This window comes from Chiloscyllium punctatum, chromosome 18 (assembly GCF_047496795.1).
Source record: "Chiloscyllium punctatum isolate Juve2018m chromosome 18, sChiPun1.3, whole genome shotgun sequence".
Classification (NCBI taxonomy): Eukaryota; Metazoa; Chordata; class Chondrichthyes; order Orectolobiformes; family Hemiscylliidae; genus Chiloscyllium; species Chiloscyllium punctatum.
Window position 1 is genome coordinate 96,632,901 of NC_092756.1, and position 21,747 is coordinate 96,654,647.

General features: G+C 45.2%; 2 protein-coding genes across 2 annotated transcripts; one reads left to right on the plus strand and one right to left on the minus strand.

The window, feature by feature from the left end:
• The first annotated feature begins 3,127 nt into the window (after window positions 1–3,127).
• polr2l (RNA polymerase II, I and III subunit L) lies at window positions 3,128–6,058 on the plus strand. Its single transcript, XM_072588864.1, has 2 exons — window positions 3,128–3,315; window positions 5,573–6,058. Exons 1-2 carry the CDS (start codon window positions 3,221–3,223, stop codon window positions 5,679–5,681), a joined length of 204 nt encoding a protein of 67 aa, XP_072444965.1. The 5' UTR covers window positions 3,128–3,220; the 3' UTR covers window positions 5,682–6,058.
• Window positions 6,059–7,795: 1,737 nt separating this feature from the next.
• On the minus strand, window positions 7,796–21,627 carry prmt1 (protein arginine methyltransferase 1). The gene is made up of 10 exons (XM_072588863.1): window positions 21,535–21,627; window positions 18,913–19,026; window positions 18,450–18,605; window positions 16,605–16,668; window positions 15,069–15,211; window positions 13,784–13,871; window positions 12,344–12,459; window positions 11,922–12,072; window positions 11,427–11,548; window positions 7,796–11,117 (listed from the first exon to the last, which is right to left on the minus strand). The coding sequence occupies exons 1-10, from the start codon at window positions 21,550–21,552 to the stop codon at window positions 11,034–11,036; spliced, it is 1,056 nt and encodes a 351-aa protein (XP_072444964.1). The 5' UTR covers window positions 21,553–21,627; the 3' UTR covers window positions 7,796–11,033.
• Between the last annotated feature and the right edge of the window lie 120 nt (window positions 21,628–21,747).

Below are 21,747 nucleotides of genomic sequence, written 5' to 3' on the forward strand. Positions count from 1 at the left end.
AGGTGTACAAAATTATGTGGGGTGGAGATACAGTAAACAGGAGGAACTAGATTTCCTTGGCAGAGCATTCAAAAACTTGGCATCATAGATTTTGAGGTACGTGGCAGAAGGATTAGAAGGAATTTGAGGAAAAACTGTTTTGCGCAGATGATGGAGTGTGTCTGAAATTCACTGCCTGAGTTGGTGGTGGAGGCAGTGACTCTAAACTCTTTTTAAAAGTTCATGGATCCACATCCTTAACTGCAGCACGTTGCAGGACTATGGACTGTGTACAGGATGATGAGAGTAGAAAGGGCATTTCGGGGTCTTTGGGTTGACATGGACAAGGTGCACTGAATGGACCCTCTTCTGTGCTGTTCTGTCATAGAAACATAGAAGATAAGAGCAGGAGGAGGCCATTTGGCCTTTCGAGGCTACTTTGCCATTAATTATGATCATGGGTGATCGTCCAATAGTCTAATCCTGCTTTCTCCGCATAATCTTTGATCCTATTCATCCCGAGTGCTATATCTGGCTGCCTCTTGAACACATTCAATGTTTTCGCATAAACTCCTTGCTGAGGCAATGAATTCCACAGGCTCGCACATACTTTGGGTGAAGAAATAGCTCCTCATCTCTGTCCCAAATGGCCTATCCCGAATCCTCAGACTGTGACTCCTGGTTAAGACCATAAGAGCAGAAACTAGGCCATTTGGCCCATTTGATCATGGCTGATAGGCTTTTCAACCCCACTTTCCCACTTTCTCCTTCTGGATGCACCCAACATGGGGAACATCACAAGGTTTGTAGCTCAGGTTGAGGTTTAGGGTGTAGGTTTGCTCGTTGAGCTGTAGGTTTGGTATCCAGATGTTTCATTACCTGGCTAAGTAACATCATCAGTGGCGACCTCCAAGTGAAGCGAAGCTGTTGTCTCCTGTTTTCTATTTATATGTTTCTCCTGGATGGGGTTCCTGGGGTTTGTGGGGATGTCATTTCCTGTTCGTTTTCTGAGGGGTCGATAGATGGTATCTAGATCTATGTGTTTGTTTATGACGTTGTGGTTGCAGTGCCAGGCCTCGAGGAATTCTCTGGCATGTCTTTGCTTAGACTGTCCCAGGATAGATGTGTTGTCCCAGTCGAAATGGTGGTTTTTTTGAGGGAGAGGGGGTCGTGTCTTTTTGTGACTAGCTGGTGTTCGTGTATCCTGGTGGCTAACTTTCTTCCTGTTTGTTCTACGTAGTGTTTGTGGCAGTCCTTGCATGGAATTTTGTAGATGACATTGGTTTTGTCCATGGGTTGTACAAAAAGACACGACCTTTTCTCCCTCGTAGCCCTACACACGGATGAAAAAAAAACACCATTTCGACTGGGACAACACATCTATCTTGGGACAGTCTAAGCAAAGACATGCCAGAGAATTCCTCAAGGCCTGGCACTGCAACCACAACGACATAAACAAACACATAGATCTAGATACCATCTATCAACCCCTCAGAAAACGAACAGGAAATGACATCACCACAAATCCCAGGAACCCCATCCAGGACAAACATATAAATAGAAAACAGGAGACAACAGCTTCGCTTCACTTGGAGGTCGCCACTGATGATGTTACCTAGCCAGGTAATGAAACGTCTGGATATCAAACCTACAGCTCAGTGAGCAAACTTACACCCTATGGGGAACATCTCCCCTGGATCTACCCTGTCAGTCCAGTTCGAATTTTTAAGTGTCTATGAGATAATGCCTGGCACGGTGGCTTTGTGGTTAGCACTGCTGCCTCAGAGCACCAGGGACTTGGGCTCGGTTCCAGTCTCGGGCGACTGACTGTGTGGAGTTTGCACATTCTCCCTGTCTGTGTGCGTTTCCTCTGGGTGCTCCAGTTTCCTCCCACAATTCAAAGATGTGCAGGTCAGGTGGATTGGCCATGCTAAATTGCCCACAGTGTTCAGGGATGCATTGGTTAGATGCATTAATCAGGGGTAAATATAGGGGAATGGGTCTAGGTGGGTTACTCTTTGCAGGGTCGGTGTGGACTTTTGGGCTGAGGGACCTGTTTCCACGCTGTTGGGATTCTATGATTCTATGAGATCCCGAATGCTCTGCATCCCCCTCCCTCATCTGAACTCCAGCCAAAACAATCCTAACCTAATCAGTCAATCCATCCTGGTTGGTCAGTGCTGCTATCCCCAGAACCAGGAGAAAGTGAGGACTGCAGATGCCGAAGGTCAGAGTTGAAAAGTGTGGTGTTTGCAAAGCACAGCAGGTCAGGCAGCATCCGAGGAGCAGGAGAGTTTACATTTCGGGCATAAGGCCTTTGTCAGGAATGTGCCTAGAACCATAGAATCCCCACAGTGTGGATACAGGCTGTTTGGCCCAACAAGTCCACACCATCCCTCTGATGAGTAACCCACCCAGACCCATTCCCCTACCCTATTACTCTGCATTTTCCATGATGAATGCAACTAACCCTGAACACTATGGGCAATTTAGCATGCCCAAGCCACCTCATCTGCACATTTTTGGATTGAGAGGAAACCCACACAGACATGGGGAGAATGTGCAAACTCCACACAGACAGTCGCCTGAGGCTGGAACCAATCCCATGGCCCTGGTGTTGTGAGGCAGCAGTGCTAACCACTGAGCTAACATGCTGCCAACCAGCTTGTTGCTGCACTCCCTCATCATATGTCCTGAAGCAGGATTACACCCAAAACATTGACTTCTTCTGATGCTGCCTGGCTTGCTGTGTTCTTCCAGCCTCCTGCCTGTCTACGTCCCTCATTCCTATGGCTCTATGGCAGCTCAACAGCACCTCCTCAAGGTGAAGTTCCCACCATTCCCACGGTGAAGGTGAAATTGAGAGGAACGGCACCCCCTGCCGCTCGCAACCCCTCACTGCAGCTTTCCCTTGAAGATGACTGACACATGCGCAGTCCGCTCGTGGAAACCCCGCCCCTCCACAGCGTCCAGCACATGCGCAGTCCGCCCGTGGAAACTTCGCCCCCCAGCACATGTACAGTCCACCCGTGGAAACCCCGCCCCTCCTCGGCCTCCAGCACATGCGCAGTCCGCCCCTGGAAACCCCGCCCCTCCACGGCGTCCAGCACATGCGCAGTCCGCTCGTGGAAACCCCGCCCCTCCACGGCGTCCAGCACATGCGCAGTGAGGCGGAGGCTGGGAGAAGGTTCGAGAAGCGGAGCTTGTGTGTCCCCCCCTCGCGGTCTCTGGAGACGGCGCCATGATCATCCCGGTCCGCTGCTTCACCTGCGGCAAGGTGGTCGGTAACAAGTGGGAGGCCTACCTGGGCCTGCTGCAGGCGGAGTACACCGAGGGGTAAGTGACTGCGGGAGGAGGGAGGCCTGAGGCCTAGTGTACAACAACAACACCGAGCGGCGCCTGTACCGTCCACACGGTGACTGGGGCCTGGTGTACAACAACAACAACAACACCGAGCGGCGCCTGTACCGTCCACACGGTGACTGGGGCCTAGTGTACAACAACAACACCGAGCGGCGCCTGTACCGTCCACACGGTGACTGGGGCCTAGTGTACAACAACAACACCGAGCGGCGCCTGTACCGTCCACACGGTGACTGGGGCCTAGTCTACAACAACACCAACACCAACACCGAGCGGCGCCTGTACCGTCCACACGGTGACTGGGGCCTAGTGTACAACAACAACACCGAGCGGCGCCTGTACCGTCCACACGGTGACTGGGGCCTAGTGTACAACAACAACACCGAGTGGCGCCTGTACCGTCCACACGGTGACTGGGGCCTGGTGTACAACAACAACACCGAGCGGCGCCTGTACCGTCCACACGTTGTTGTTGTTGTAGTACACCAGGCCCCAGTCACCGTGTGGACGGTACAGGCGCCGCTCGGTGTTGTTGTTGTACACCAGGCCCCAGTCACCAACACCGAGTGGCGCCTGTACCGTCCACACTGTGACTGGGGCCTAGTGTACAACAACAACACCAAGCGGCGCCCGTACCGTCCACACGGTGACTGGGGCCTAGTGTACAACAACAACAACCCCGAGCGGCGCCCGTACCGTCCACACGGTGACTGGGGCCTAGTGTACAACAACAACAACAACAACAACAACACCGAGCGGCGCCTGTACCGTCCACACGGTGACTGGGGCCTGGTGTACAACAACAACACCGAGCGGCGCCCGTACCGTCCACACGGTGACTGGGGCCTGGTGTACAACAACAACAACAACACCGAGCGGCGCCTGTACCGTCCACACGGTGACTGGGGCCTGGTGTACAACAACAACAACACCGAGCGGTGCCTGTACCGTCCAGACGGTGACTGGGGCCTGGTGTACAACAACAACACCAAGCGGCGTCTGTACCGTCCACACGGTGACTGGGGCCTGGTGTACAACAACAACAACAACACCGAGCGGCGCCCGTACCGTCCACACGGTGACTGTGGCCTAGTGTACAACAACAACAACAACACCGAGCGGCGCCTGTACCGTCCACACGGTGACTGGGGCCTGATGTACAACAACAATAGCCCCTCCCCCAAGTCCCTCCTCCCTACCTTTTTACCTTCGCTGCTAGACACACTCTCCTCATTCCTGAAGAAGGGCTCATGCCTGAATCGTCGATTCTCCTGCTCCTTGGATGCTGCCTGATCTGCTGCGCTTTTCCAGCAACACATCTTCAGCTCTGATCTCCAGCATCTGCAGTCCTCACTTACTCTTAGTTGATTTTCTTGAGAAGAGGTTGAGTGTGCTCATCCAGAGTGCAGGAAGGTATGCCAGGCGCAGCACCAGGTGTACCTAAACTGGGCTGTCAACCTAGTGAAGCTACAAAACAGGACCACTTGAAAGGACAAAAGACACGAGAGCTGATACAACTCACGGCTCAGGTCCAAGCTCTGTAGTCCTGCCATATCTACTCATGAATGGTGGTGGACAATGAAAGTAGTCCCTGGCAAAGGAGGCTCCATTATTTCCAGCACCACTGCAGAAGGCGAGGCTGAAGCATTCGCAAGAATCTTCAGTCAGAAGTGCCGAGTGGATGATACGTTTTGGTCTCCTCCACTGGTCCTTAGCATCACAGATACCAGTCTTCAGCCAATTTGATTCACTGCAAATGATAACACAAAAGAATGTTACAGCACAGAACGTGACCTAACATGTGTACACCAACAATTGATCACCAGTCCACACCCATCCTACCTTCCTGACCTCTGTACAGTATCCCACACACCATGGAGTCTCAAGTGATCATCTAACCACCTCCCAAAACGTTCTAATAGTTGCTGCTCTCATACACATACATCCTCCAGGCAGTGTGTCATGAATCGGTCATGATTGGGGAGCTAAATGACAGTGTCCTTTAACTTTGGGTTGTCCTACTTGTGAACTTGCTCTATCTAAGCTGATAACCTTTTTCTAACCCCTTTTGAGTGAATCTGAAATGACTGTTAGATCACTCCTTAACCCATCTATTGGAAGTAGAAACCTAGCCTCTAACCTTTTCTCCTAATTTTAGTTCTTTAGAGCGATGTATAAAGCCAGCCGTGTGACATTAATCTGTGACTGAATGTGGGTTATTTGTTTGCAGTGATGCACTAGATGCATTGGGCCTGAAGCGTTACTGCTGCAGACGGATGTTGCTGTCCCATGTAGACCTGATCGAGAAGCTCTTGAACTACGCGCCTCTGGAGAAATGATGTGCCCTTGGGTTTTTGGATTGTGGCGAGCAAACGTATTATTCAAGCCCTGTCTGTTTTAATGGCAGGATTCTATACACCTGTGGATCTGGATAGTTTACTACTTAAATCTACGTTATTGGGACTGGGAGAAGAATTTTTCATTTTGTCTATCTTGTAAATAAAATGAGGATTTAACTCTTAAGCTTTTTTTTATATATAGTGGACTGGAAATTTCTATCCTTCGTGAAGAGTTACTCTGATTTGGATTGTTGAGAGTGAATGCTCTTAAATTTAGAAGAAATCTGCTGGGAAATTTTTTAAAAACTTACTGTTGTTTATCTTGAGCTGTGTTCTCTAACCTACATTTATTTGTAATAAATAATTTGCCTACTTTCCCTTCATGTGCTGTTAATGAGCGGTGCATGGAATCTCAAGTCAGGGCTTCACAAAATGGGATTTAGAACCCTGAGCAGAATTACAAGCTCAGAGGCAACAATGGCCACTGTGGAGTTCTGAGTTATGCTGTTGCTCTCTGCGTGCCCTCTCCACTCTTGCAACTCTGAGGGGTTCATAAGTTTTCAGGTCTCATTTGCAGGATCCTTATGGGAGGAGACAGTTTGGGAAATACTGCTCTAAGTTGAATTGTTAATGGAGGCTGCATTGAGAGTCCTCAATCACTTTCCAAGAGACAGTGGATTGTGTGCAAGGAACTTTAGACACCTGTTTGTTATGAATTGTTTGGAGGTGTTTCCAGTTGTCCAACCTTCCTTCCCAGGCACCACCAAAGTAATGCAGTTATCTTGAAGATCCTCCATACAGAACAATTGGTGTTTAAATTCTGTTGGGCATTAAATGTTCATGGTTAAACATATTTAGGTGTTAATAACTTTTAATTGTAAAAGTATAAGGGCCAACTGTTCCCTGGTGAATTCCCCACAGCAATTCCTTGACAAATCATTTAGCTCATTGATTCCTGAGGTTTGCTATTGTTTGTCCTGGTGAATAAAAGACAAAAAGCTTTGATAATCTAGCTCTTTCCTCTCAGCAGTATTATACCCTACTGAATATTGGTGAGTTATATATGGTAATAAGGTTGGGGAGAAAAGGAGATGAGGGAAGTGATGAAATCAACATTGTGTGGTTGGAGGGTACCTAGGTAGAAGATGAAGTATTTTTCCTTCAGTCAGAGGGTGGCTAGGACTGTTTCACTTTGATTTTTCTACACATTTACCTGGTTTAGTAATGAATATAACCCTCCTACAAACAAGGAACTACAGTAGGCTACTTAATTCTTCAGGTCATCTACACTTCAAGATCTTGGCGGATCTGATTTTGACCTGAACTCTACATTCCTGCATTGAGAATATTCCATTGCTTTGATAGTCAGCATCATATTCTGTCCTGTATTAAAAATACTGAAAGATTCTGTATTCACTGTTTTGAGGAAGGGAATTCCAAAGACTCAACCATAAGAATATTGTCCCCACCCTCCATCTGACCTCAGGTTGACCCCTTATTTTTAAAACTACAATCCCTTGTTCTAGATTCTTCCACATCCATCTTTAAGTCACCTCAGACTCTAAATGCAAGAGGATCCTCAACTACTTCCAAAGCATTCATGTTCTTTTATCTGTGTGACCACTAAAATAGTCTAGATACACTCTCACCAATGCCCTTTATAACCAAAAAATAACCTCCCTACTCTTGCATTTGATTCTCCTTGCTGTGTCTGCATATTAGAAAATATTCCTCATCTTGGCAAGGACACTATCTCTCCTGTTGCTATCACAGTCCTTCACTGTTTAGCTTCCTGAACAATAACTGCTGAAACTCTACATAGATGTTACCTGACCAAATGTTTCCTGTAAAATAGGCATGGAAAGTCTGTTAAAAAGCTACTGCCTTCATACCTTCAGAAAAAACAATGTCCATTTTATAGTTGTGTATCCTTTGTCAAAATGTTTTGATAAAGGGTCAGTCTGAAACTATTCAGTGCTCAACTCCTTTCCAGGTCCTGTATTTATCACTTATGTAGCTATATGCATTAGAATCTCAATGGGGAACCCTGAGCTGTTCACCTCAAAGTAGCAACTAAAGTGACCAAGAGCAATTAAAGAGACTTACACAAAACATAAAGACAAACTTTTATTCTCAATGAATGTCACCATATATAAAAAAAACAAAGCATAATTTACTACACAGTCACAAATGTTCGCCAGTTAGTACTAGGGGTTTAGAAGACCAACATGGCAGTCTCAATGTACACTAATACTCTTCTTAAAAAGATCAATTTTAGGTATAAGTCAGGGCTGTAACAAAGCTTCTGAAATATAACTGTCCCTTTAAAAATAAGGGGGCACAACAAAAAAAAATCAAGCTCTCTCCTCTAAAGCACATCAGCAAAACATTGCACATGCAGTCTGTGAACAACATGCTCATGGACATCACTGGTGCAATGCCTCTACTGCTGAACAGCAGTCAGGAGGTGGGATGATCCTAGTCTCAGAAGGAACTGCAGGTAGGACAGCGATTGCAGCAACCAACCAGGCCTCGTTGGTCTTGGCTCAGTAAGAGAAAAAATGCCAGTCAGCAAATGTCAGCAGCTGCAGGCCAACACACCCCCGATTCAGGATTCAGTTAGGGTGAGATGTGGACACGTTAAAACTGGAGGAAAAAGCACACGCACAAGAAAAGTTAAAACAAATCTGCCAGAGCAGAAATGCTATTCAGTCAGATCAAAGCTTAGCCACAGCCCTTGAATATTGTATTGTCCTCAACTGAAACACCATCTCCACATGTCAAAAAAGCTGGTATGGTGAGGCAGCACTCAGATTCCAAGGAGTCTTGGTCTTTATTTTTCTGACTTGATAAGCAACCCTAACCAAACAGGCTGGACAGAATGAAGAATGTAGCCGGTTAGGTCCAAATAACTACTATCCCTCCCACAGCTGTACACAACTTCATGAACACTTTCACAATGCAGATATACACCCTGCTGCCACCAATATCTTTCCCCAACATATTAGGTGGCATTTAGTAATTGGCAGTCTTTCAGTGGGTACTTGTTCTAAGCACCAACTGACAGAACACTGAGCAATATTGGTGTGGAACTCAAAGATGAGGAGCTTCCATCTCAATTAGCTACACAACTTGCTGAGGTTAGATGGGGGTACAGAGAGAAAGACTGGAGAGCAAAACAAATTGGGTATCAGCAACGTTTGTTAACCTGTCAAACAACTCCCTGCACCCTGAGGAAGGTAACATATGCCTGGGCATGTGCTTTAGGTGTATGGTCAGACAATGGATAATCTAGCATCACAACAGTGCAAGCTGATCAAAGGACTGAAATAAAATATTAGTGTTTTCAGCCAAAAGATGGTCACACACAGTAAAACACTTACAAATTAGTACTCCTTTTTGAACTTGAATGTTGCCCCACTGAAGAGGTCAGAGTTTCCTCAAACAACAACCGTTTAACATAGTGTTTTTGAAGCAATGATTCTCATTACACCAGGACTGTAATGTATAAGCCACACCAGCCTGCAGCCGTGCTAATGTCTATTCAAATTCCCATGTGGTGCAAAACCATTACCTGCCAAACAGAAGGTGCTGTTGAGATTGGCTGGGGGAGAAAGTGTGAGAAGGTTACTGCCCTCAGCTACTTTTCTTCTTCAGTCAGGAGAACACAAACACTTCTGCTTAAGTTTTAAGAAACAAATTCAGATAGTGGCAATCACAAACCAGGCACAATGGGTATCACTAGTCAGTGATGTTTACACGTCGCCTCTCTTCTCAGAGCAAAATTCCCCAAGTTTCAGAACAACTTCCTCAAATTTCTTACCGCACAGCACATTCACAATTACAGAGTGTCTTAAGCAAGGTAGTTGTTCAACAGGACCGGCAAGGTTATAGAACTTTAAGGGCTTGGCTCTGCCAAGTTTCACAGTAACACGGATTCTTGCAGTGTGCAAGACAACCAGGCCGTCACAAACCTTTGACACAGGTATTCAGACCTGAAGACTCTACATGCACAATGGAAGCATTTACATAGAGCCTCGTGCAGAGGATAAATGAGCAGCAGTTACATAGAGATGAAGCAGCAAACTCAAGCCACTGAGTACTTCCCACTAAAGCTATGGCAACTGCTGAAGGAACAAAAATTAACACACAGTAGAGTTGTTTGCAACTCAAGGTGGGAAGGACTGAAACTTCAAAACCGGTGTCAATTTAATGGATGGATATATAAATCACAGTAGAAAAATGATTTAACTTTAGGACAAAAAAAGAGAAGCAACAGGACACACAGAAAAAATCAATCATGCTGAGATTAAGGACTCAGCAGTGAGCATCCAGGTTCAAACGCCACAGACACGATAATCCCAAAGAGTGACCCTCTTTGCAGGGCCTTCAATGTTTACCAAAAAGAAAAAAAAATCTAAAAATGCTTAACTGGAGTCCCAATTCAGTCACCCAGACCATCTGTGTCCAGCAGACTGACCTCCACCAGGTGGGGTTTCATCCTGAACAAGGAAGCATGACAGAGACACACTCTTGGTGCTGGGATTTGTCAATGGGATTAAGAAACCTGTACCCATAGATTTTGGACGAGTTATAAAATGGGCACAAGAGGGATGGTCACTTCACCTTGAACTTCCCACATCATGAACAAGATTTAAAATAATCTCCAGTCCATCAACCCAAATGTATTCATTTGGTGTACAGTCTGCAATCTCCATGCTTACTCTTGAACCCGTTTTCTCCTGAAGGGTTATACTGTAACAGCAGTTTTTAAGTATCTTCACCACAGAGATGCATCCCACTTACAACAAAAGAATTCTCCAGTCAAGAACAAGGTCCCAAAAAAAAATTTTAAAACGCAGAAGATGCACTTAAAGTCAGGTGAGAATTACATTGCTGACTGTAGGATGATCTGCCAAATTAGGGAACGAGCATAAATGTAAAGTACCATTCTTTAAAAAAAATACGCAAAACAAATTTGCTCAGATCTTAAATCTTCCCTGCCAAGATAGATATAGATAAACAGGGATTTACATTAGAATATCTCTGCTTTTGTCCAAACAAAACAAATCAATACAGCAGCTTAAGAATGGTTCCATAATAGCACATGTGGCAACTGTTATAAGTAGAATTATTCTAGATGCCTTCCTCCCTCCTCCCAGCTCATATGCCATGCTAATGGACTTCAACTGATCAAGGAGAGGAGCAGTCAGTCGCACAACCAACGAACTTTTTTTAAAATTCTGAAAACAAAGTTATCTATATATAGCACACTACAGAGGTCACGCTGGTGACTGAATGGAGGGGTGAGGACGGTGCGCACAGCGGGAGGAGGGGGGGTGAAAGCTGGTCCTAGCGCATCTTGTAGTCAATGGAGCCAGACATCTCACACAGTTGTCCCTTGAATTCAATGTCAACAGTGAAATCGAGGTCCCGCTGAGAAGAGAAGAGAGAGAGAAAAGTTACATTTAATTCATCCATTTCCTTTCATTACAGATTCCTAAGATGCTTGACAAGAAAGGTGCTCCAAATCAACAATATTCCAGTTTTAGATTTCTGAAGAGCAAGTGGTCGCTTTTGCTACCAGCCTTGCTGACATTGTCTCTTTTCTCCACTCCTCCTCCCTTTGGTTCATCCATTTCCCTCTTATAGGAGGCTAGAAACATGCAGGGTTCAAAAACTAGTACAACTGCAATCTCAGCCACACATTTCTAAGGGTATGTGCAGGCAACCTCCAAAACTTACAGTGTTCTTGGTGTTGGGTTTCATGCTGACTGTTCCAAAGATCTCCTCGCCTCGCTTGACTGTCAAGTAGTCCTCCATGTAGAAAACAGTTTGCTTCCAGTGTGTGTAAGGAGCATCTGGTGCTGGAAATTGAAGAATGGCGGTGAGTCATGCCATCGGCACCAGTATAATGTGGGTGGGGGAGGAAGGAAAGAAAGAACGAAAAGTGAGGGTGAGCGCATGACAGGCCATGCTGAAAACATGGTCACCAATGCTAAAGACTAGAGACGTACAACACACCAGAATGGGAGAACACAGTGTACGAGGATGTCAAGGAGCTAGGAAGGGGGATGCCATAAAGAGATTTGAACAAAGGCAGATTAATTCAGAAACTAAGGTCAACAGGGTTGGATGCAAGACTAGGTTTTCAGCATCAGATCAGGTTCTCAACCTTAATGGTTGATGAGCCACATCAATGACAAGACCAGCTGCTTGAAATCCCTGTCCAGACTCTACCTGTGGAGAATCCCGTTCTCTTGTGGCATCGGGTGAACTCAATGTTGAAGTATGCTACCAGTGCATGGATGTAGTCGTTGCGAATAACTTGGAGGCAGAAAGGGGATGTGAATGACAGATCGTCAACTTTCACTGTGTAAATGTCCACCTCCTGAAAGGTACAGTAATTCAATTATGTTACACATTGATCTAAAAAAAATGTTCAGACTAACAATTTTTACAGATAAAACTTCTGCTAGGCTAGTGTCAACGTTCACTTTGGTAGGGTTTTACAAAGTAGGTCCTACCCTGCCCCTCAAACAGCTTGCCCCTATACAGTAGCATAGCAGAGGGATAGTTTCAAGTTTAATTGTATCCAATCTCTCCACACTGCCCCAACTGAAAGGGGGAAGTGCTGACAGAAATGGAAATCACATGCTAACCTTGATGAGGCAGGCATTGGTCACCAGCTGTTTGGGATCCACCACATCCACCAGTGGCTCTTTTATGGCCACATCCTTTATACAGGACATGTCAAAACCATAGACGTTCTCCCACCCTGTGGACGAAAGAGACAGAGAGAGACCGGTTTATCAAGTTGCAAAGTAGTTATAGAAGCAGCAAGCTCCCAACCATCTTTGTCCCTCCCACCCAGTGGCAGAATAATTTCCAGTGTCATTCGCTTCGTGTGCATACTCCAGCAGGTGCTCAATAAGCTGCTCTCTTGACACACCGATTGTGGGCACAAGAACCAGTCCTGGGTGAGCTACAGACAAGGCAAACCAGGAACCCAGCCTGAAGACACAGGTAGGTAACCGAGACGGTGCTGTGCGTGGATGCACAAGCAAAGCCAGGTTGATGCAAAAACAACTCCTAGCCCTACTACCCAAAACTTCAATCCATGCCATCACTCCTCTGAAGCCACACAGGCTTTCCATGCTGGAATTAAATCATGCCCCCCACCGCTCCCCCAAACTCAACTTAATTTTCATGTCTTTGCTTCAAATCCCTTTGTAAACAAAAAACATACCAATATCACACTGGATGTTTCTAGTGACTAGTTGTGAGTTCCAGATTAGCATGGCTGGGTAAACTAAAATACAACCCCGTTTCACTCTTAAATAACATGCTTCTAATGGTAAACCCATACCTCATTATTCCCACTTTCCCTTCAGCAGTAACAAATTTTCTGCAGCTAACCAAAAGGCATCCATTGATCATCGCCACCATTAGATCAACCCACCTTTTAAATAACAATTTAATTCATGTAACACCTTCACATGTAATAAAATGTCTCAAGGTGTATAAAAGAAGCTTTCTAAAACAAAATGAGTCTGAGCCACTTAGAGATCATAGAATGGATGACTGAATTATACATTATAATAGAGTCATTGAACTGTGGAGCACAGAAACAGACCCTTCAGTTCAACTCGCCCATGCCAACCACATATCCTAAATTAACCTAGTCCCATTTGCCAGCATTTGGCCCATATCCCTCTAAACATTTCTTATTCATGTACCCATCCAGATGCCTTTTAAATGTTGCAATTGTACTAGCCTCCACCACTTCCTTTGGCAGTATGTTCCATACACCACACTGTGGAAAAAGTTGCCCCTGAGGTCCCTTTTAAACCCTTCCCCTCTTACCTTTAACCTATGCCCTCTAGTTTTGGGCTCCCCTATCCTGGGGAAAAGGCCTTGTCCACTTACCCTATCCATGCCCCTCATGATTTTCTAAACCTCTATAAGATTACCTGTCAGCCTCAGACACTCCAGAGAAAATAATCCCAGCCTATTCAACCTCTCCCTATAGCACAAACCCTCCAACCCTGGCAACAACCTTGTAAACCTTTTCTGAACCAAGAGAAAACATGTAAACGCACAGTGTATCTTGTAGTCCTTGTATTGCCGGTCTTCGATGGCTGTGACATAGAGAGCAGCTCGATCTGGGAAAATGAGGCCATCTGGTTGCTGTAAAAAAGGTATCAATACATCAGTAAAGAATAAATGCAACAATAGCGACTAAATACAACTTTAACCAAACTGCTACAGGAGGACACACATACACACTACTGTACTCATTCTTTAAATTGGGAGAATATCCAAGTTCAAAACAAAGCCAAAGCCGTACCCTGTGTAATGTGCGTAACTTTTTTAAAAAAGATTAGATTACTTACAGTGTGGAAACAGGCCCTTCGGCCCAACAAGTCCACACCACCCTGCCAAAGCACAACTCACCCATACCGCTACATTTACCCCTTACCTAACACTACAGGAAATTTAGCATGGCCAATTCACCCGACCTGCACATCTTTGGACTGTGGGAGGAAACCGGAGCACCCAGAGGAAACCCACGCAGACACAGGGAGAACATGCAAACTCCACACAGTCAGTCGTCTGAGGTGGGTATTGAATCCGGGGCTCTGGCACTGTGAGGCAGCAGTGCTAACCACTGTGCCACCCACTGAATCAACTTTAACACAGGGACATATGGTACCTCAAACAAAGAGGATAAATTTACACACAATGTTTTATTATTCCCCAAAGGTGGACCACAAATAATGAACATGTGTCTCTAACCAAAGGAAATTTAAAAATTAATAAATAAACAGGAAATATTATAATAGTTTTACAATCACCAATCAGGCTTCTGTGAAAATCCCTATCTGGTTCACTCGTTTATCCTTCAGGGAAGGCAATCTACCATCCTTACTCCCTTCTAGCCTACACTTAACTCTAGAGGCTGATTCTCAAGCAGCTTTTGAAATAGCTGAGCAAATTGCTCAGTTTGAGGACAATTTGGGGTAGGCAAAAGGTGAGGCCTAGCCATTAAAGCCCACACCCAGAAAACAATTAAAAGAAAGAAATAATGAAATCAGATCCCTAAACCATTAAATCAAACAGGAGCACAATCATGACTTCAAGAGCTGCAGACATCCACTTGTTATTTATACTGAGGCTACACTGGAACATTGACTAGACAGATCAGAGTCGAGAGCGTGGTGCTGGAAAAGCACAGCAGGTCAGGCAGCATCCTAGGAGCAGGACAGTCAATCATTCCCAATCCAGGGCTCATGTTGGAAACGTCAATTCTCATGCAGATTGACCCGACAGAACAGACTGCAGTAAACAAGCAAGTACCTTAACCCATTTATACTCATTACATACCAGCCATTTGTCCCTTGCGTAGATGACAGTGTTCAGCATCGATTCGTAAAACAGGCAGTAGCCCATCCATTCACTGATGATTATGTCCACCTTCTCCATGGGAAGTTCCACCTCCTCTACCTTGCCCTTGATGATGGTGATAACTGCGATGGAAATGATACTTTCTTAACTTAAGTCTTTTTTTGGTGTAAATTTCTGTAATTACAAGGCACTGTTTTTGTGGTGACTTGTACACATTTATTGTATTTTCACAAATTCAAGTAACAACAATTTTTTTATCATTTTGGATTGAAAGAGTTATTCATATAGGAGTAGTGGAAAGCTGCCTACACTTTATCCAATATTTTAGGTTCTGGATGAGCACCATTTGACAGTTCCACAGTTTAGATGGTACAAGTGCAGAGAGGGGCTCCACAGGCAGGATGCTAACCCTAGTTAGTGTAAAGTGGTAAACAGCTGATGGGAAGGCCTTACTATTAACATTTTGACATTCACAATTGTCCAGCAAGTCTTAGACTAGTGTCCTCCCTCAATTTAGGACTGGCTACAAAAAAAAACACATCGCAATGCTATTTGGAAACAGATTAAGTAGAAGTCAAAATCCATCAAAAGCAAGCTCAGAAAAGTCAGAGTTGTGCTGGTTTCAGTTTCACGATCACTAAACAGACCAGGCACATGCCAGTCAGAGGATTATTAAAGGGCATGTTTCAGTGTCGACTAGAACATTATTTCAGAGACTGTTTTTACACATTTGCATTAATTGGCACATCTCATTCCAACATTTGCACCTTCGTGATTTAGCCGAACCCCATCCAAATCAGGAAGACGCAAGGGGCAGCAGTTTCACTTGCAAGATATTATAACACTTGGATCATACTGGAGCTCAGCACAGGCTGCAGCCTGCACTGTTGCAGAGCGACACGACCCCTTTGAGCCACCCAAACCCCAGACTCTTAATGCTTGACCCTCCCCCCACCCAGCATCAATACAAGCAGCTTTCTATTTCTTCATGGATGGCAATCTTGCCACTCCTTTATTTCAACTTCTCCCAAACTCACCCGAGTTTTATAAACACCCCTTCTTTCACAGGCATCCTAAAAACAAAAAGGTGCCTCTTCAACTCTTTCCAATCCACCACCCACTCGGTGCACTTGGGATTCAATCTTATTCTTCGAAGGCGGTCAAGATACGAGAGGTAGCATATTAGAAGTCACTTAATGCAACAACTGTTTAAACTCCGTTAAAGCAGAAAGGGACAATTGTCTTTTCCCCAATAGCTTATACCAATACTCTGCCAACAGACAGCTTGTATTGATAGCATTTAAGAATGATGCACTTAGTCATGATGCAACAGTTGATCAATCCTCATCCGCTCTACTACCAGCTAGTCATTCACAACTACATATTAAGCTGCTTGCCTGCAAAACCAGACATTACAAATCAGCACTTCCAAACAACAGGGAGAAGAAAACTAATTATATTGTAACGTGACCGCACAGGTTGCCTAACACGAAGCACAAAATTCTGGATCCTTACCATGGTCTAGATTATTGGCCTTAATGATCTTTTCAGCATATTCGGAGATGTTGGAACACTCAATCTAGTTTGCAAAAGAAAAAAAAATTAGTTCAACATTTTACACCACAAAAATTGTACTCTTCTTTCACATTTTAAGCTTTCACCAAAACTGGGAAATGGCCAAGAGAAACAATTGTACATTACATCTTCACATGCTTTTCACTTAAGCAAGGTGGCAAAAAAGGAATCCCTATTTCTGACAAGTATAGATTCACGCTGGGATGGGTAGACCTGTGCAATCAAATAAAACGAGGCTCAGAATTTGATCAATAATTCATCACAACCAGACACTAAGACGACTACTTGAACACATTGGGCTGAACCTAGACCGGGTAGTGGAGGGTTGTTTTTCAGACTAGAGGCCTGTGACTATTGGAGTGCCACAAGGATTGGTGTTAGGTCCACTACTTTTCATCATTTACATAAATGATTTGGATATGAACATTAGGAGGTATAGTTAGTAAGTTTGCCGCTGACACCACAATTGGAGGTGTAGTGGATAGCGAAGGTTACCTCCAATTACAACTGGATCTTGATCAGATGGGCGAATGGGCTGAAAAGTGGCAGATGGAGTTTAATTTAAATAAACGCGAGATGTTGCATTTTGGGAAAGCAAATCTTACCATTCGTGTGCAAATCCTACTAAGGTCCTAGGGAGTGTTGCTGAACAAAGAGACCCTGGAGTGCAGGTTCATAACTCCTTGAAAGTGGAGTCACAGGTTGATAGGATAGTGAAGGCAGCATTTAGTATGCTTTCCTTCATTGGTCAGAGTATTAAGTACAGGAGTTGGGAGGCCATATTGAGGCTGTACAGGGTTTTGGGATGGTCACTATTGGAATATTGCGTGCAATTCTGGTCTCCTTCCTATCAGAAAGGTGTTGTGAAACTTGAAAGGGTTCAGAAGACATTTACAAGGATGTTGCCAGGGTTGGAGGATTTGAGCTACAGGGAGAGGTTGAATAGGCTAGGGCTGTTTTCCCTGGAGCGTCAGAGGTGGAGGGGTAACCTGATAGAGGTTTATAAAATCAGGAGGAGCATGGATAGGATAAATAGACAAAGTCTTTTCCGTGGGGTCAGGGAGTCCAGAACTAGACGGCATAGGTTTAGGGTGAGAGGGGAAAGATATAAGGAGACCTATGGGGCAACTTTTTACATAGAGGATGGTACATGTATGGAATGAGCTGACAGAGGAAGTGGTGGAGGCTGGTACAATAGCAACATTTAAAAGGCATCTGGATGGGTATATGAATAGGAAGGTTTGGAGGGATATGGACTGGGTGCTGGCAGATGGGACTAGATTGGTTTGGGATATCTGGTTGGCTTGGATGAGTTGGACCAAAGACCTGTTTCTGTGCTGTACATCTCTATGACACTATGGTGACATTGCAATCCAGCCCAACTCTATTCCTGCCTGGTCTCCAGTGCCAGTTAGATACAAACTGACATTTCCTTCCATAATTCAAACTGTTTTAGTCAAGAACCAGCCAATTATTAGATACCACCTATTACTGGGCGTTACTGGCAATCCATTGGCATGGTATCTGGTATACCATAAATCTAACCTTTTCAGTTAACCAGGTTCAACTTCATAATGACAAAATTATATAAACATAGCATCAAATTGCACTATGCAGCAAAACTACTGGGATAGGAAGGTGAACAAAGTAACAGAAGCAGCAATGAGATAAGAAGTCACTTATACCACATGTGGAAAAAACAGACCACTTCAAAACCACAGTCCAAAGGCGAGGAACACCATCACTGAGCCTCGCTGACAATAGACGCAGTGACTTGATGCTCACCCCAATAACTTTCTTGGCACCCGCTTTGGCTGCAAACATACAAAGGATTCCAGTTCCACTTCCCACGTCTAGGACGATCTTGTCCTTGAAGAGATGCTTGTTGTGGTACATGGAGTTTCTATAGGTCAAAGTGCGAACTTCATCCTTCAACATTTCCTGTGGGAATAGAGGAAAGGGAAGTCAATGTAGTCTCCAATGCCAAACCCAGCTGGTATAGAGGTGTCCTGTTGCAGACCAAGTGCTGTACCCTGCTGCTTAGCACCAGGTTGAGATTCACTGAGAAAACCACAACCAAGAACCCAAGTCCCTTGGTGGGCACTGAATACATTGCTGCTGCAAAACGAGTTTCAGTCTTAACAAGCAAGACAGTGCGTGAAATCTTAATACACCTCAGTGAAACAGCGCAAGTGCAATGAAATTTCATTACCAAGACCTGAACTGCTTTGCATTTCCTCTTACTCACCTCGTGAATTCCGAAGTGGGCGTAGGAGTCAAAGTAATAGTCCTTGGAGGTCATGTCCTCTGCACCAGCCTTGATTGGCGCACTGCCATCCGGACCACCAGGGAGTGAAGACACCTGGAGGTCAAATTAGACAACGTTACAGGGCAGAAAACAGGCAGACTAACCACAATCGCACTTATGACACTGGATGGGAAAATTTCAATAACTCCCAATCCCAACGAAAAACCTGAATGACATATGGGACCAAAGAGAAACATAAATTGATTTCACCTAAACCAGGAGAGGAGAAATCTCAAGGTAGTTGGGGGGAGGAGGGGGGATTCTGTTGGGCCACTCAAATAAAAATAATAAATCAAAAAATCATCAATCAATCAGAACTTTTGCCATTCACAGCTCCCAGCTTTACCTTGCACTTATTTAGCATGCTCCCAAAAACACAATGGAAACCAAGGGAGAACGTAAGACCACATACTCGAAAGAGGTGGGGATGGAGGAGAGAGCGTGGAAGGTGATGGTCTCAGAACACAGCGCACGGCTATCGGACGCTGTTCTGTCAGCTGTCTGGTCAAAGGTCAATGAAGCATGAGAGTGAAAGAACATGATTCTAAACAATAGCGTGCAATAATGGAGGTTACCGATATAAGTGAAGGGGAAACTTTTTCCACATGGAAAAACACCGCGCACGCACAGAACATGTTGCCAGAGGAAGTGGTGGAGGCTGGTACAATTACAACATTTAAAAGGCATCTGGTTGGGTATATAAACAGGAGGGGTTTAAGAGGGATATGGGCCAAATGCTGGCAAATGGGACAAGGTCAGGTTGGAATGTCTGCTCAGCATGGACAATTTAGACCAAAGGGTCTGTTTCTGTGCTGTATGACTCTATGAGGAGGATGGGGACATGGAAGAGCTCCAAAAATCAGAATGAGAATGCTCGAAGAGTTGAGAGACAAGAAGCTGATTTAGATCAACAAAGACATGGGATGGCACCAAATTGATTTGATTAGATTGATTAGATTAATTACTTACTTACAGTGTGGAAATAGGCCCTTCGGCCCAACAAGTCCACACCGACCCTCTGAAGAGCAACCCACCCAGACCCAGTCCCCTACATTTACCCCTTCATCTAACCTGCACTTTTTTTGGAATGCAGGAATTGAATCACCTCTTCAAAATGTTCAGTGAACCATTAATCAAGTAGCAGATGACGGATGTAAAATATCTACTCAACTCCCCTCAGATGCTCCCCTTTTAATTCAGACATATTTTAATAATTTAACAAACACACAGCTCCTAAAGATCTAAATTGAGCTATGGTCAGAAACAATTCTGAAAATTAAAAAAGTGACCAGTTCATTCCTGGTGAGATTAACATAAATTCAGGACACTGTATTAAGCCTCTGCAAACTTTACTGATAAAGTTATGAACATAACACTTAGATATTAAAAATCAGTGAGATTAATATAAATTCAGGATACATTATTAACAGCCTTTGCAAACTTTACCAAGAAAAATCGCAATTAGCAAGTTTTGAAAAGATTTGTAGGTCAGGTGGAGGTTCTGGATTAATAATAATAAACTTAAGGTTTCTGTGTCAACCGAACCTCAGACACAATTCTGACAGGGAGGATGAAACTAAACATAGTTTCCGATGCAAGGTCTGATAAGTCAACTTAAAAACACAGATGCAGTCAGAAGGAAAATTTAAAAGTCCCCAGCGCTACAAACCACCAAAGTGGAGATGACATGACAGAACTTAGAGGAGATAAAGCCAACACATCACCCAAGGCCAGAGCTTTCAAAGCCAACCTGGGCCAATGCTGCCTCCATGCAGTGGCGGGGAGGTGGGGGGAAAAAGAGAGAGAAAACAGAACTTTCAGGGTTGGCTCCAAGCTATAGGTGGGAGTTTCAGTCTGAGAATCCTTCTGAGAGGAAACAAAGGGATTCTCTCCACCCCCTCAGCCAACTACAGTACCTCATTTGCCCAGAAACTGAAAGACAAGCCGGACTGGTTTCAATTAGAAACTTGGGGAGGGAGAGAGAGAGAGAGAGAGAGAGAGGGGGGGAAAAAAAAGAGGCAAGTGGAAGGATTGAAATTTGTGAAACATTGAAGAAATAATGGAGATAGTGAATGTGTTGCTGCTGTGTCTGGGGAGTGGGGGGGGGGGGGGGTCTATAGGTACAATGAATAGCAGAGCTTGTTGGGGTGTGTGGGGAAATGAAGCAGTGTGGGGGATGGGGCGAGGGGGGTAATAAACTCTACCCCACCCCCCCCCACCCCCTGGGTTCAATCCCCATCCCCCCCACCCCCAACAGAAGAGGGGGTGGGGGAGCACAATGAATTCCCCCCTCCCCACCCCCTCCCCTCCCACCAAGAGTCATATCCTCTGGCTAACAAACAGCCCCTCAGGGTGGGGGTCAATAAGTCGAGGCCTAGTTGCCCCCCCCCCCCCCACAAGATCCCAACCCCCCCCCTTCCCCCACACACAGAAAATTAATGGAAACCCTCAGCCCCTCACATAAATATTGATTGACTGATGGAAACCGCCGATTCGGGCTTTTGTGTCCAGGCCCCTCCACATACATACACTTACACACCTTCCCGCCCTCCGGGCACCTACCTCCATGCACTCGGCCATCTTGTGAAAGAAGGGCCGTCATGTTCGTCGCCGCTTTTATACCTGGAGCGCCCCTCCTCGTCCCCGCCCACCTCCCATTGGCCCTGAACCCCACCCCCCACGCCCCGCCTCTGCCCCGGCCACTGGCTACTCTAGCCGCCCATTAGGACCACGCCGCTCGGTCCCCAACGGCGATTGGTGGACTTACATGACCGT